A 14178-nucleotide genomic window follows, 5' to 3' on the forward strand; every position below is an offset into this window, starting at 1 on the left:
TTGGGCTTATGGAATATTTATGTATTGACACTTGATTTTGTGACCAAAAGTTATTTTAAGATAATAGGAAAGAAGATTGCCAGTTTGTATTCATACTATGTTAATCCCCATTTTTTGGAAAGACTTTATAGTAGCTCAGGGTGCCATAAGAGAATACCACACACCAAGTGGTTTAGGCAACAGAAATTTATTTTCACACAGTTCTGGAAGCTTCAGATCTGGAAGTTCAAGATCAAGGTGCCTGCAGGGTTGTTTTCTGGTAAGGCCTCTCTGCCTGACTGTCGTCACGTGGCTCCTCTTCTGTATACTACTCCTTATGTCTCTTCCTCCTGAGACACCAGTCCTATTGCATTAGAGCACTGTCTTAGTCCATTCTGTCTGCCATAACAAAATACCATGAGCTGGGTGGCTTATGAACAACAAATTTATATCTCATCGTTCTGAAGGCTGAGAAGCCCAAGGTTAAGGCACCAGCATATTTGGTGTCCGATGACTGCTGGCCTTCTGGTTCATAGATAGCACCTTCTTAACTGTGTTCTCACATGGCAGAAGGGGCAAAGCGGCCCTCTGAGGCCTCTTTTATAAGGGCACTAATCCTATTCATGAGCTCTCTGCTTTCATGACCTAATCATCTCCCAGAGACCCTACTTCCTACTGTCACCATACTAGTGATTGGGTTTCAACATATGAATTTGGGGGAGCACAAACATTCAGACCATAGCAGGCCTCACCCTTATGGTCTCATTGAACCCTATTTACCTCCTTAAAGACTATGTCCAAATGTAGTGTCACTGGTGGTTAGGAGTTCAGCATAGGAATTGGGATGAGTGGTGGTGGGGAGAACAATTGAGTCCCTAACGGAGGTCTTACGCAGGGGAAGTTATTTGGCATTGGAAGCCTGTAGTCCCAGCAATATGCCAAAAATAAATAAATAAATAAATAAAAGTTTTTTCCCCAAATTTAGTAAAAGTAGGTAGCTTCCGCACTATAAATCCTGACATAGATTTAGCCTCTTGATATTAATCATATATATTACAAACAAAATTCCACCCAAGTTGAAGGAAGTATTTTAGGGGAGTTCACAGCATGAAACCACATTTTTAGAAAGTCATTTTAAAATATTCTGTATTTTTTAAAATTTAGCTGGTATTTATTTTAGAAGTATTAGCAGTCAGCCTAACGTATCCTGTAAATATAAAACTCTACTTCAAATTTATAGCAAATTGATGTTATTAATAGAAAATTCATTTTGTTTTTAAAAAAACTAGAACTTGACAAACCACACAAGTTGTTAATTTTGATTGTAAAAATTATCGCTGTTATTAGAAAATGGAAAGAAGATGTATGAGAAGGAAAATAATGGTGAAATGCAGAATGTATTAAAATTGGGAGACCTAAAAACACAAATATGGTAGGACAGACTACAGATAGAAAATATATGACAATAAAGGGTGGTAAATGTGGAAAATAGGCAGTCAAGGGTACCAGTAGTTCAGGATATGTTCACTATTATGGATGTTCCTATGAAAAAAGAATATGGTAGTGGTTTCTGGTTATATTTAACATTCAGAATCTTGAGCCATGATTGGTTCCTAGAAAAAGGTAGGGAAGATTCACCCATTCAGCATAATCGTGGTATCTACAGTGCCAGGTACCAGTTAAGTGCAAGGAGCAGAGCAGGAAACAAAATAACCCAAAAAAATCTCTGCCCTTGTGGAGTTCAGATACTAGTCAGAGAAACACACAATAAAGTAAATTAGAAAAGTACATAGTATAATAGATGTCAATGATTACTATAAAGAAAACTGAAATGGGAGGGAAACACAGGGCATTGCACAGAGGGATTTGGTTTTAAATAGTGAAGTCAGGAAGAACTTATTGAGATGGTGACAGCTGAGGAACGACCTAAAAGAGGAGAGGGAGCTTGTTGCATGATGATTAGAGAAAAGCTGTCTTCTGTTACAGAGAGAAACAGCACAAAAGCAAAAGGAAGAATAGTAGTAGAAGAGAGATTCAGCATAGCAGTGTCCAAGGTAGATGGGGCCTCCCAGACCACTGTCAGGACTCTGCATTTACTCCAAGTAAACAGGGAAATCACTTGATGGTTCTCAGCAGAGGAAAGACATGCTCTGACTGTCCCGTAAAAACAGTCACTCTGACAGCTAGGCTGAAAATGGACTCAGAGGGAAGCAAGTGTAGAAGCTGGTAGACCAGGAAATAAGCTATTGCATTAATCCAGGGGAAATATGATGGAGGCTTGGACCAAGGTGGTAACAAGGGAAAGGGTAAGAAGTGTTTGGGTTCTTGATGTGTTTTAATGGTAAGAAGTGGTTGGGTTCTTAATATGTTTTAAAGGTAGAGACAACAAGATTGATAGATGTAGAGTATGAGAGAAAGAAATAGATCAGGTAGCTTCAAGGTTTTTGGCCTTAGCATTTGAAGGATGGAGTTACCAGTAACCCAAATGATGAAAACTGAAGGGAAAGTAGGTTTTCTTGATGGAGGCTGGAGGAGTGTGGTCAGGAGCCTGGTGTTTGAGTAGGCTGCCTTTGAGATGATGGAAATGTCTACTTTCTACGTAAGTGTCTGCAGTTAAGTAAGCACTTACATATGAGAGTCTGGAGTTCAGGAAGGAGGGCTGAGTGGAACTTAGGAGTTTCAGAATGGTCGACATTTGGATGGTGTATGAAATCATGAGATGGAATGAGATCACAAAGGCAATGTGAGTATAGATGGAATTATTTTAAATAGCATGGTATTTTTAAAATGTGACATCAGCAGAGTTGCCTCTTCTTCAGACACAGCTGTAGCAAACAGGTACAGAGTAGGCCAAGTTGGACTTAACAAAGGGGGGATTTTTGCCCTGCAGTAAGTACAACAAAGCAAGAGAAGGCAGGAAAGTAGAGGATGTACTGATTCTCCCAGGAAAGGAGACGGTGATGGGATCAGCGGATCCAAGAGGCAGCCACCTGCACCTTCCCTAGGTGTCTAGAGAAGCGTTCTGTTATTCTGTTTTCTAGAAACAGTCATTGGCCTATCTTTTGCTCTTCATGTTGGTCATCGTGAAGGGTATTACAAATCCATTTGTCGGTTTTCAGGACATCAAGAATCCTTACCACCATCTCTTTCCAGATGTCTTTGTAGCCTTAACAGGCCAGATGTATTTGTTGCATATCCCTCCTATGACAAGCAAGAGCGTTTCATTTTTAACTTCCTACAAACCTGGAAAACAACTGGTTGCCCTCAGTCCTTGTAAAATCATCTTTAGGTATTTTCATAGTACATATCATTGTTTTAACATCTTTACCTATTCTCTGGAGAAATTAGTTATCAATTAATATACTCTATGTTTGGATACAGGACACTCCTGCAAACTGTTGAAGAAGAACATGGGAATGATTGTTATAAATGAAGGCTCTCTTGATGTAAGTAAAATCATGTATTTTTAAAACTCCTTTAAAAATGGATTCGTGTTATTTTATTTTATATTCAGGTAGCTGTGGAAATATTTTATCTTCCTGAGGTTCAAAGGTACCTTATCACTGTAGTTGTTTTAATGTAATGTACTCTGTTTTGAATCACATTGATGTAAATTGATTCAAGCTTTACATCTGTGACAGCTAAAAGAAATTGCAAAATGATTTGCGTAATATTGTGAGACAGAAAAGTTGTTTTACAAAAGCATTATGTCAAGAGGTTGCTGAGTGACTGCAACTTGCTCATATCCAAGTATTCTGTATATTAAACATTTTATATCTGCTTTAACTTCCAGTGTTAATATATATTTTACCTCTTTTTAAAAAAATGTGAAAGCTATTGAACAACACAAAACAACCATTCCTAGTAAGACAGACTTTCTTTAATGTCCTAACTTCTGGAATGAAATATAAATTCCTAGGATGTCTTTTTTCATGGCTGTGATCACTTGATGTTATATTGGAGAAATGAGGAAAGATTTGTTAGGAATACAGTGTATTAGTTAGCAAAATAATATGTAGGTCAAGTGACCTGTTAATAGTTTAAAGTAAAGGAGACTATTTGTAATTTTAGGTGGAAGACAGAACAGTAGAGGTGATTATACAGTTTCTTAAAATAGTCATTATGACGCAAAGAACAGAGAAAACCTTGGTAATTAGGGATGTTGGTGAAGCTGAGAGGCCACATGCATGGAAGGGATGGTGAAGCAGTGACTGAAGAAGGGATGGTGTTGATGCCTTTGTCAGTAACATGGGTTACAGGTGGTGCACAGTTTTTCTTATACCTGAAGGAAATTAGAGACAGGACCTGTGATGTGGAAGCAAAAGCAGAGCAAGCCACGCTTCATTTGATACGGTATCCTTTCTGTCTGGCTTTGGGCATTTACCTTCCGTAGCATATGGTAGCCTTGCTTCTTTTGTCTTATTCTTGCCATCATCTTTCTCCAATTCTTGGATAAGCATGTTCTTTAAGTGTTTTAAGTATCAAGCAGTGTGAATAGTAATCTTAAGAAAAATTAGAGAAGTGAAATACCAAAAATATTCGTTGTATTGTACCAGTGTATTGTTAAGACAGTGGCATTTATTTTCATTTTGAGGTTTCTAAGATGGTAACTCAAAATTAATAAACACGTCAAAGATCCTTGGACGACCTGTTTCTACCAGAGCAAACATTGATAGGAGTCTCAAGTTGAATACTAAATTTCAATAAAAGCAGGAACTATGTCTGTCTTTTCTGGTTTATCATTCTTTTTCAGTGCCCTGCAAATGGCCTAGCGCATAGTAAGTACACTATAAATATTTGACAAGTGAGTCACTGAGTAATTTTTAATTAAGTGCTTCTTTTAAAAAAAAAAAGTATCAGTTTTAAATTTGGTTGTCATTGATCATATCTGATATTTTTTAAGTAAAGTGGCTAAAAATCTCCTTAGCAGTTCAAATAGCAGTTTAAAGATCACAGGCAAACACTGTGGCTGAATGGATTAACACTAATTTGTCCAGCTCCAGACTGCCAGGCATTCTAACACTGCTGTCTGGGGAAGGCTTTTCTCCCAGAGAGTTAAGTGGTGACTTTACAAATCTGACTGTTTAGGGTCAGACCTGCTGCGGTGCACTCATTTGTTTCTCAGCAGGAAAGGAAACATCACTTTGCATAGCTCCTTCCGATCTTGTGTCATAAAACCCATGGCTGAGATTTCAGGCAAATCATTAGATGTGCTAGAGTGCCTGTAGGTAAATCATTATTTTTTCATCAGTATGGAAAAGAAAAGCATCCAATCTGTGTTCAAATTGTACTGATCAGTAATGAATAGAATTATTTTATTAGCACAAAGAATAATTAGCATTTAAGTAATGAACTTAGGAATATAATGTCTTAGGAAATGTGAATGTGTATTTTGTCAAGTGACAATTTTAATGAGTGTACTCAAATCATTCTGTGAAATAGCACAGGGTGAAGAGCACAGTCCCAATGTGACTGTGTCCCAATCTGACTGTGGGACCTTCAGCAAATTAAAATCAGCTTCTCTGAGCCACTTCTGCTGCCTAGAAAGTAAGGAGAATGTAACATTTGGCATAGGATTAGCATAGTTAGCATAGTACATGGCACATGTAAAAAAATGAGATGTTATAAAATTTTGTAGAAAGAATAACTTCAATAGCTTGTAAGTTGTTTTGCATAGTGATCATTTTTGTTATAAAAAAATACTATTTCCCTATCTTTTACTTTTTTCCCTAAGGTGGCGAGTTACAATTGTAGGTTCTCTTTCACATAAGTGATGCATATTGAGCATTTTTCTGTTCAGATTTTCTACTAAAATATTATTCCTAAAGCTGATAAAATTCAGAAGCTGAATCTCTTTTTCTTGTGTTGAACTTTTATAATGTATCATATTCAGAGCTCTTAAAATTTCAGATAGAAAACCCTTTCTCCTAGTGATAATAATGATGGAAATCTTTGTCTTCCATAATCTAGATCACCACCAAAGAAATTCCACTAGGCTTTCTAATTTTTTCTTTTTGAGTTTCACTATGAGCATCCTTCTTAAAAAAAATAGCTCTTCAGCATTTTTAAAAACATTTAAATAAATACATAAGACCAAACTACAGTTGAAAATACAATCATAATGGAAGTCTCGCTCTACAGACCTGTTAGGGAAACCTGACGGGTCTTTCTGCCTTGGTTCATTCTTGACTCTTTTCATAGCAAGAGCAGCGGCCCCAGCTAGAATGTTGTCCAAGAGCAAAGCCAGGTGTTGTCACCCAGTTACCCACCAGGTTCTTGTAAAATTGCCAGGATCAGCAAAAGAGTTGGGCAGAAAGCTTGATTTTTTTTTTTTTTAAAGAAAAAATTTCATGGATAAATGTAATTAAGAATCATCTAAAGTTGATCAAAACTTATTAGGTATTTGTGATAAATATTTTTTTGAATTTGAATAACTTTCTATAGTACTACTTTGAACTACTTTATTAGTATTTGATTGTGTTCTCATATTGAGGCTTTTGTTTTTTTTTTTGAGACCGAGTCTTGCTCTGTCACCCAGGCTGGAGTGCAGTAGCATGGTCTTGGCTCACTGCAACCTCCGCCTTCTGGGTTCAAGGGATTCTCCTGACTCAGCCTCCTGAGTAGCTGGGATCACAGGCATTCGCCACCACACCCAGCTAATTTTTGTATTTTTAGTAGAGATGGGGTTCAAGATCGCCAGGCTGATCTTGAACTCCTGACCTCAACTGATCCGCCCACCGTGGCCTCCCAAAGTGTTGGGATTACAGGCGTGAGCCACCGTGCCTGGCCGAGACATTTCTTTAAGCATCTGCAAAGGCAGAATTTCAAAATACTGACTTGAAAGGGGAATATTTTACTTCTCTAACTCCATAGCAATGCCCACGAAATGTCCCACAGACTTCTAATTAATGATAAAGCCTTATACCTAGTGATACTTTTGCATCTCTTTTATATCTTTTAGTTTGTTGTAAAGTAAATTTTTAAAGTCTGTATGTTAAATCCGGAAACATCTAGAATGTGAGCTAAGCACTAGAGAATCTCATACTGTGGTCCATCTTTGGCTCCCAATTTCTAATTAAACTCTTTCAAAACGCACTGAAACAGTTCTGGAAGGATTGGGTTTCTGCGATATTATTTATATCCTCCATGGCACATCAACTCCAAATCTCTGGAAATACTTTCAGGCAACTTAACATACTATGTTTTTGTATAGGTTTGGTCTAAGTTTCCTCTTATGGGAGAAAATTTTTGAAGACATGTTTCATTGAGATAGCTCAGGATTTCACCACAATTTCATCTAAATCCAGAGTGGGTGGGAGGGACCATCACTTTTTAAGCCATTGACTGTGTGATTTAAACAGGTTTCTTAGGAGTGTCAAAATTGACTGTGTTGAGTCTCTCGTGATATACCCTTAACCTTGATCTCTCCTCCTTCTGGCATCTCTTTTATATGAGGAGTTGTGGGATCTGTCCCCAGAGGTGGAGCTACATCTCAAATCCATTTTTTCTATTGTTTATCCCCCTTTCTGTACTGCCAGGCTTTCCTAGAAAACAGAAAAGGTGTAGAAAGGGAAAATATACACTATACATTTATTCAATCAACAGGCATGATGTTTGGAGACATAAATTTCCTACCCTCAAAAGCTTCCAGTCAGTGTTCCCAAGCTTAACTTCTGAGAAGCCCTGCCACCTCTCCTTCTGATCATCCTGGCAGTTTTTCTAGATTGTCTCTGCTGTTGTTGATGTTCACCTTCAGCCTGATCAGGAGCCACCACCTAATGAATGGGAAGTCGTGTTTGCATCCTGCAGGAAAATGCAGCTTTCTGTGTATTTTGTAACAGGTATTGGCTTCAGGACTTTACAGGGACAATCACATTTATACCTGAAACTATTAATTTATATGTTATAGGCAGATACTATTATGCCCATTTTACGGATAAAGAATCTAGAAAGGATAACTGGACCGAGCACAGGTAGCTCGGTGGCATTCGGGGATATATCTAAGGCATTTGATTCCAAAGTGCAGGAAGCAAATAGGTTTTTCTAGCCTTCATCTACTACATTTGTAAAACAAGAGTAATGAAAATGTCCATCTCATTTAGGGGTGGGATTGTGAGGATTAAACACAACAATACCCGTTAAGTACTTAGAAACAATTCTGGACATCATCATCATTTTTTTTTAGTACTGTTATTTCTAGAGGAGAGTTTTTCACTGCTAGCTGCTGTAACAGATAACTTTGAACAGCCATTCTGCTCTTAAATTACTTAAAGTTCTCTGCTTAATTTGAGAATATGACCCCAAGCCAGCTGTAGGTTTGATTATGGATACCAGTGTTTCACTTCACTTACATATTTTACAGAAAATGAATTGTTAGCCACATTGGATATTAAGTTAACAAGCGTTAGAATATATATTTTTCAACACTGTGGTAAAAGAAAACCCTTCACGGAATTGCTAATTTTTTTCTAGCTGAATTTGACATTCTAACACCATGTAAGTTTTGACTATAACTTATAGGACATTCAGGACATAAAGGCTGAAGTTGTCATCTGTACCCTTTTAAGCTCAACTTACATGTATTATGTAGACAGACCTCACTGTTTTGGGAACGGGCCACTGTTGAATGGCTTCTGAAAGAAATCCAGAATAAGCAAGTTATTGACTCAACTCCAGAAAAGAAGGGAAAAAAGAGAATTTGGGCTACTTCAGGTTTTGTTTTGATATGTCCCATGAGTCTCATACAATATATTTTGTATTGCTTTGAAAATAGTTTAGGCAAGTTTTAAACCACACTGAGTTTTCCTCCACTGCCAGCATTGGTGCTTCAGTACTGTGAATTTTCTTTTACCATTAGCAAAGCTGTTTCAGCTTTTTGGCTTGAAATTTTAAGATCAAAGTTTAACTTTGAAGGTGTTAATGTATCCCTATCAGAAGCAAAGATACTTTTTTATAATGTCCTAATGCAAAAAGATTGTTCCAATATTGTCTGGTGCACTGCTTACTCCAAGTAGCTCTCAGTAAAGAAAGCTAACTTTGTGACATTTGAAATAAATGGGTTAGTAAAAAGTGTAAACATTACCAAAAAATGAAAATAACATATGAACAAATGATCTGTTCTCCTTTTCCTGGATTTAGACAATGTCTGCTGCAAGCCAAAGTATGTAGTTGAAAAACTTCCATCAAACTCATTGTTTGGGCTCATAGAATTAAATGTGTCCTTTTTTTAAAAACAGAATTCAGCGAGGCTGGCTTGTGCTGAGAACCTTAAGTGAGGTTGTTCACAAATGTATAGTGTGTCTGTTTTGAGAAGTTCTTCCTCCCCTCAACCCTGAATATTCTTTACCTCATTTTTGGCTAAATGTCTGAACTCTTCCAAGAGCACCCGGAGACTTAGAATTACAGATAAATGCTTTCTAAGTAGTCTGCCCCCTTGCCATTCTCCCCCACAAGTTTGTTGACATTTCTGAGGGGAGCACGCCATGCCTTGTGCCCTCTTTGCATCTCTGCCACCCATACCTTCTGATGAGTCAGCACACCCATAAAATGACAGTTTTTAGGAAACCCACTGTGTGCCAGTATGCCTGGTGTATCTGCATATGTAATCTGTGCTCCTGTAGGGCTGGTGGTGTTTGTCTCAATTCCAGATAGAGACTTTGAGTTCCCATGGCTAACGAGTGCTAGAATCTTAAATGTAAACCTTGATTGCTTGAAGTTCCAAACTGTGTTTTGTTTGATTTTGGTTTTAAATAACCATACCTTCTCCAGTGGCAGCAGTGACTTATTTGCAGAAATAAATATTCCAGCAGCTATCTCCCAAACATATTAACTGGTTTCATTTTCATTCTCCACCCAACCCTTATTCCCCTTTCCCATTTTCCCACCTCCTTTACCACTCACCACCAGGACCACAGAACCCCTGAAACAGGGAGGCTCTTCTGGAATATGACAATGCCCAAATCTTGTGATTATGGAATTCTGAAAAGACCTCATATTTAATTTCACTAATACAATTGTACATAAGATATTATTGACTCTTTGTGTGTATATATGTACGTATATGTGTGTGTGGGCATATGTGCATATATATGTATGTGTATATATGTGCATATATATGTGTGTGGGTATATAAATATGTGTGCATATATGTGTGTGTATATATGTCTATATAAAATAATGGAAATTGTGCGCCTTTGGGATTTGCACTATGAAAATATGGCAGATAATGACTCTTCCATTTTCTTACATTAATTAATTTAAATCATTTAGAAAATGGGCCCAACATTAGCTGTCTCTGTGGTTCTGGGTAACAATTTCTCACAGGCCCTAGTTGTTACCTTCTCCAAACCACTGATTTGTAATTTGCTTATTTTGAGAAAGCCGGTTGTATATTCTGAGCAGCCTCTTCCTGGCTGAATTGAAGGCAGTGAGAGAGACTGGATGTCTGCCGACCCAGTTCCTCCTAGCATGCTTCTTTCTGCATTCACTGCTGCCACTGGAGAATATTTAATACCGAAGTCAAAATAAGTGTTTAGGAGGCTTTCAGTGGTGGTTTAAAATAATAACCATGGGGGCTTTGGTAAAAGCCTTTATCCGCAAAACTCTTTAAATTATATAATTATATCCCTTATCCCACTCTTCCTTCCTTTCCCTGGATTTGTCTGTCTTTGCTACATGTCCCCACCCCCGTGCTGAAACACAGACTGGACACAGATTCAGCACTTTGCTGCGCCTCTCTGCATTGTACCCTAAGTGAGACTAGATGCCTCGCAAGCAGTTATTTGCCTGATGGAACCTATCATAATCTCAAATCTCAAACCTCTGTTGAGGAGCCAAGAGCAATTTACCCAGCACTACAACTTCCACTTCTTACCTGCCTCCATTTTGTGACCCTTGACCTTTTTCAGATGGCATGGCCCTTCTGGGAAATTGGACCACTTCCTCAATTACAGTATTTCATATCTAACCCTGTCCTGGGAAACCTATATTTGTGTATCAGCAAAGCATGGAATTTTTTTCTCTTTTCCTCTCCCCATTATCTTTAGCAATATATATTGATTAAATGCGTTCGTTTGGCCGCCTTCCACTAAGTTGTTTGGAGGACCTCTTTGACCATGTGTTTTTAATGACTTCACCTGTCTGCCTTACCCATTTTGGAAAAATTACTTTATATTGGTTTGATTCTATACACATATGTTTTTCAACATTATGTTCTAGTACAGGCTAGGAGTTTGGAAACACCAAAGCTTTTTGATCAAAAACTACATCAAAAAAAAAACCTAATAAATAGAATTTTTTAAAATAAATTTTAATTTTATAATGTGTCAGGGGTTGTGGGGGAACTACGTCAAAGAGAGCTAGTGATCCTGACTGGGATGAATACTAAATGGGCCAGTTGTACATAAATGTAGTTTCTCCCTACTCTCTGGCATATGTTCTTTTACTACCGCCTGCAGTAGCTGGAGGAGTATTGATATATGTGTTGCGTACGAGTATATGGAATGCCCAGTGTTCCACTGAATCAATAACACATTGTAGAAAAGCAAGTAATACCCAATGGTTTATCCATGTGTTATTATGGGAGCCATAACTCACTCTTTAAGAACGTGCTAACATTGTCCATACTTGATATGGTCATAATGTATTATTAAGAATGTTCCTAGAATGTTCCGTTAATTCATAATTTTAAAGTGTGAACATTTGGAGAGTGTAAGAGTAGAGACAGAATGAAACATTATTTGACCATAAATTTGTAAATACCTCATGTCTTAAATGATGATGAGGTAGGGCCACAAACCGCCAAAACAGCTAATAAAATATGTGTTAGTTTAAGATTATTATGTATATCCTCTTATTTGACATTTTAAATTATAGTAGATTTTAAAAGGTAGATCCTTAGCGAACTAAAGTAAGGTGCTGGTGGTGGTTTTGTTTTTTACTCCCAGTAAACTTTTATTTCTCTGCTTTAAAAACAAAACCTAAGAATTAACTTGATGGTGTTATGTCTGAAGAACATGTCAGCAAAACAAGCCCTGGGTGTCATCTTTATAATTAATTATTTTAAACCAAATACATACATCAATGTGGTCACCTATGCAGAACTATACAGATAATAAAAGAGAAATGCCCATCAGTTTATAGCTTTCCAGTTATTTTCAGTTAAGAATTATATCAGGTTGGAGACAGAAATTAAGAGATAAAGAAAATCAGTGGTTAGTCATATAAATATTTATCCTCCTATCATGTACCAAGAACTATATGTCACATGAGACTAGATAATGCCATCTTTCCTAGATTTGAGAAGACAGGTTTCCAGAAGTAACTGATAGTACTGAATGTTGGCAGTGAAAAGGTAAATTGAAATAAAATTGCCATTGGGAGATTTCATAAGAAAACTTAAAATTATCCCAGCAATATGAGATGGAGTCTCACTCTGTGGCCCAGGCTGGAGTGCAATGGTGTGATCTCAGCTCACTGCAACCATCACCTCCCAGTTTTAAGCGATTCTCCTGCCTCAGCCTCCCAAGTAGCTGGGATTACAGGTGCCTGTCACACCCAGTTAATTTTTGTGTTTTTAGTAGAGACAGAGTTTCATCATGTTGGCCAGGCTGGTATCGAACTCCTGACCTCAGATGATCCACCCGCCTTGGCCTCCCAAAGTGCTGGAATTATAGACATGAGTCACCAAGCCTGGCCTCTGTTTTTTTTTTTTTGGGGGGGGTGGGTGGTGGCATGATCTCGGCTCACTGCAACCTCTGCTTCCTGGGTTCAAGAAATTCTCCTGCCTCACCCTCCTGAGTAGCTGGGATTACAGACATGTGCTATCACACCCAGCTAATTTTTTTGTTTTAATAGAGACGGGGTTTCACCATGTTGACCAGGCTGGTCTCAAACTCCTGACCTCAGGTGATCTGCCCTCCTTAGCCTCCCAAAGTGTTGGGATTACAGGTGGGAGCCACCACGCCTGACCCGTTTCGTGTTAGTACCTCTGTTAGACCTGATACCAGAGGAACAGCAGAACTAGCCTTTCCTGGATGTCACTTCATGCCAGGCACTGGACAGGGCACTTTATTCACAAATAAAGGAGTTAGCACATCTTATCACTATAATCACTCTACAAAATAGATAGTAACCCAATCTTATAAATGAGAAAAATGTGATTCAGAGAAGTTAAGTCACCTGCCTGAGGAAAGACAGCCAGTATGCGGCAGAGCAAGGATTCGGAGGAAGCCTTTCAGATACCACACAGTTGCCTTCTAGAATCAGTCAAACCAAAAAAATTACATAAAATCATGACGAGGTACATTGAAATACATAGATATGTCTGGCAAAGAGTTTATGATAGGCCATGAAATGAATTTACCCATAATACTTTTTGATATGTGTGGTATAATCCTTTCTAGAACTCTGAGCCCACGTAGCTACCCAAGATCCAAAAGAGTTTTGGAGTTCTTGCTGTCTTAAGTAAGTGGTTGAAATATTTCTTATTTGTTGTTTAACTTTCATCATTCATTAGGGAATTGTTTCAAAGTAACATTTAATTTTCCCTTTTCCAAGAAGGTGAAAAATGTTTGATTAGCTTATCTTTACCATACTCGACATCCACCGGAAGTTGAGGAAAACCTGGAGTTCTGAGCCATAGGGTATGTTTTGACTTCTGGAACGTAGTTCTTTACAGCGTGACGTCATTTTATTTCAAATATTACCAGTGTCCAGCACCATTGTATGCACTCTCCGGGCCAGCCTGGACTTTCTCACATCTCACTTTTTTATGGCTGCATGTTTGTACAATATCGGCAGACCACTGCTTTCTCTACACTTTGGTAATTTGCATGTGTCTGCTGACCAGCGATGAAGAGTTGTGTCACAGTGGCTCTACCTCCAGACAGTTACCTTGTTTCAGTAGAGTCACCATCTTTGTTCAGCAAGATTGCTGCAGGTGTTATAACATTCTGTTGCATTTTTTCCTCTCTAAGGAAGGGAAGTGAAAACAGAAACTTGTGTTGCTGATATTATAAAGGGAAGCACAGGCTTCCTGACCTTATGTTCATCCTGACAAAGGTGAAAGGTGTATATCTTCCAAAAGTGATTTGTTGTTAGTTCCGATCATATGCTCATTTGCTTAACTGGTGGTGAGCTCATGAAGAAAAATAACAAATCTAAGAATAACAAAATTGTCTTAGTTCATTCAGGCTAACA

The 14178-nt window shown here is 38.0% G+C and overlaps 1 protein-coding gene across 8 annotated transcripts in view; it reads left to right on the forward strand.

Annotated features, from left to right (window-relative positions):
• LOC105487701 (ATPase phospholipid transporting 8A1) overlaps positions 1–14178 on the forward strand; it is a 266324-nt gene that overhangs the window by 162034 nt on the left and 90112 nt on the right. For all 8 annotated transcript variants that reach the window (XM_011751245.3, XM_011751247.3, XM_011751246.3 and 5 more), the window contains one exon: positions 3361–3425. In XM_011751245.3, coding sequence (XP_011749547.1) covers positions 3361–3425 — 65 coding nt within the window. The remainder of the gene's footprint in view (positions 1–3360; positions 3426–14178) is intronic.

The sequence above is a fragment of the Macaca nemestrina genome, chromosome 3 (assembly GCF_043159975.1).
Source record: "Macaca nemestrina isolate mMacNem1 chromosome 3, mMacNem.hap1, whole genome shotgun sequence".
Taxonomy (NCBI): Eukaryota; Metazoa; Chordata; class Mammalia; order Primates; family Cercopithecidae; genus Macaca; species Macaca nemestrina.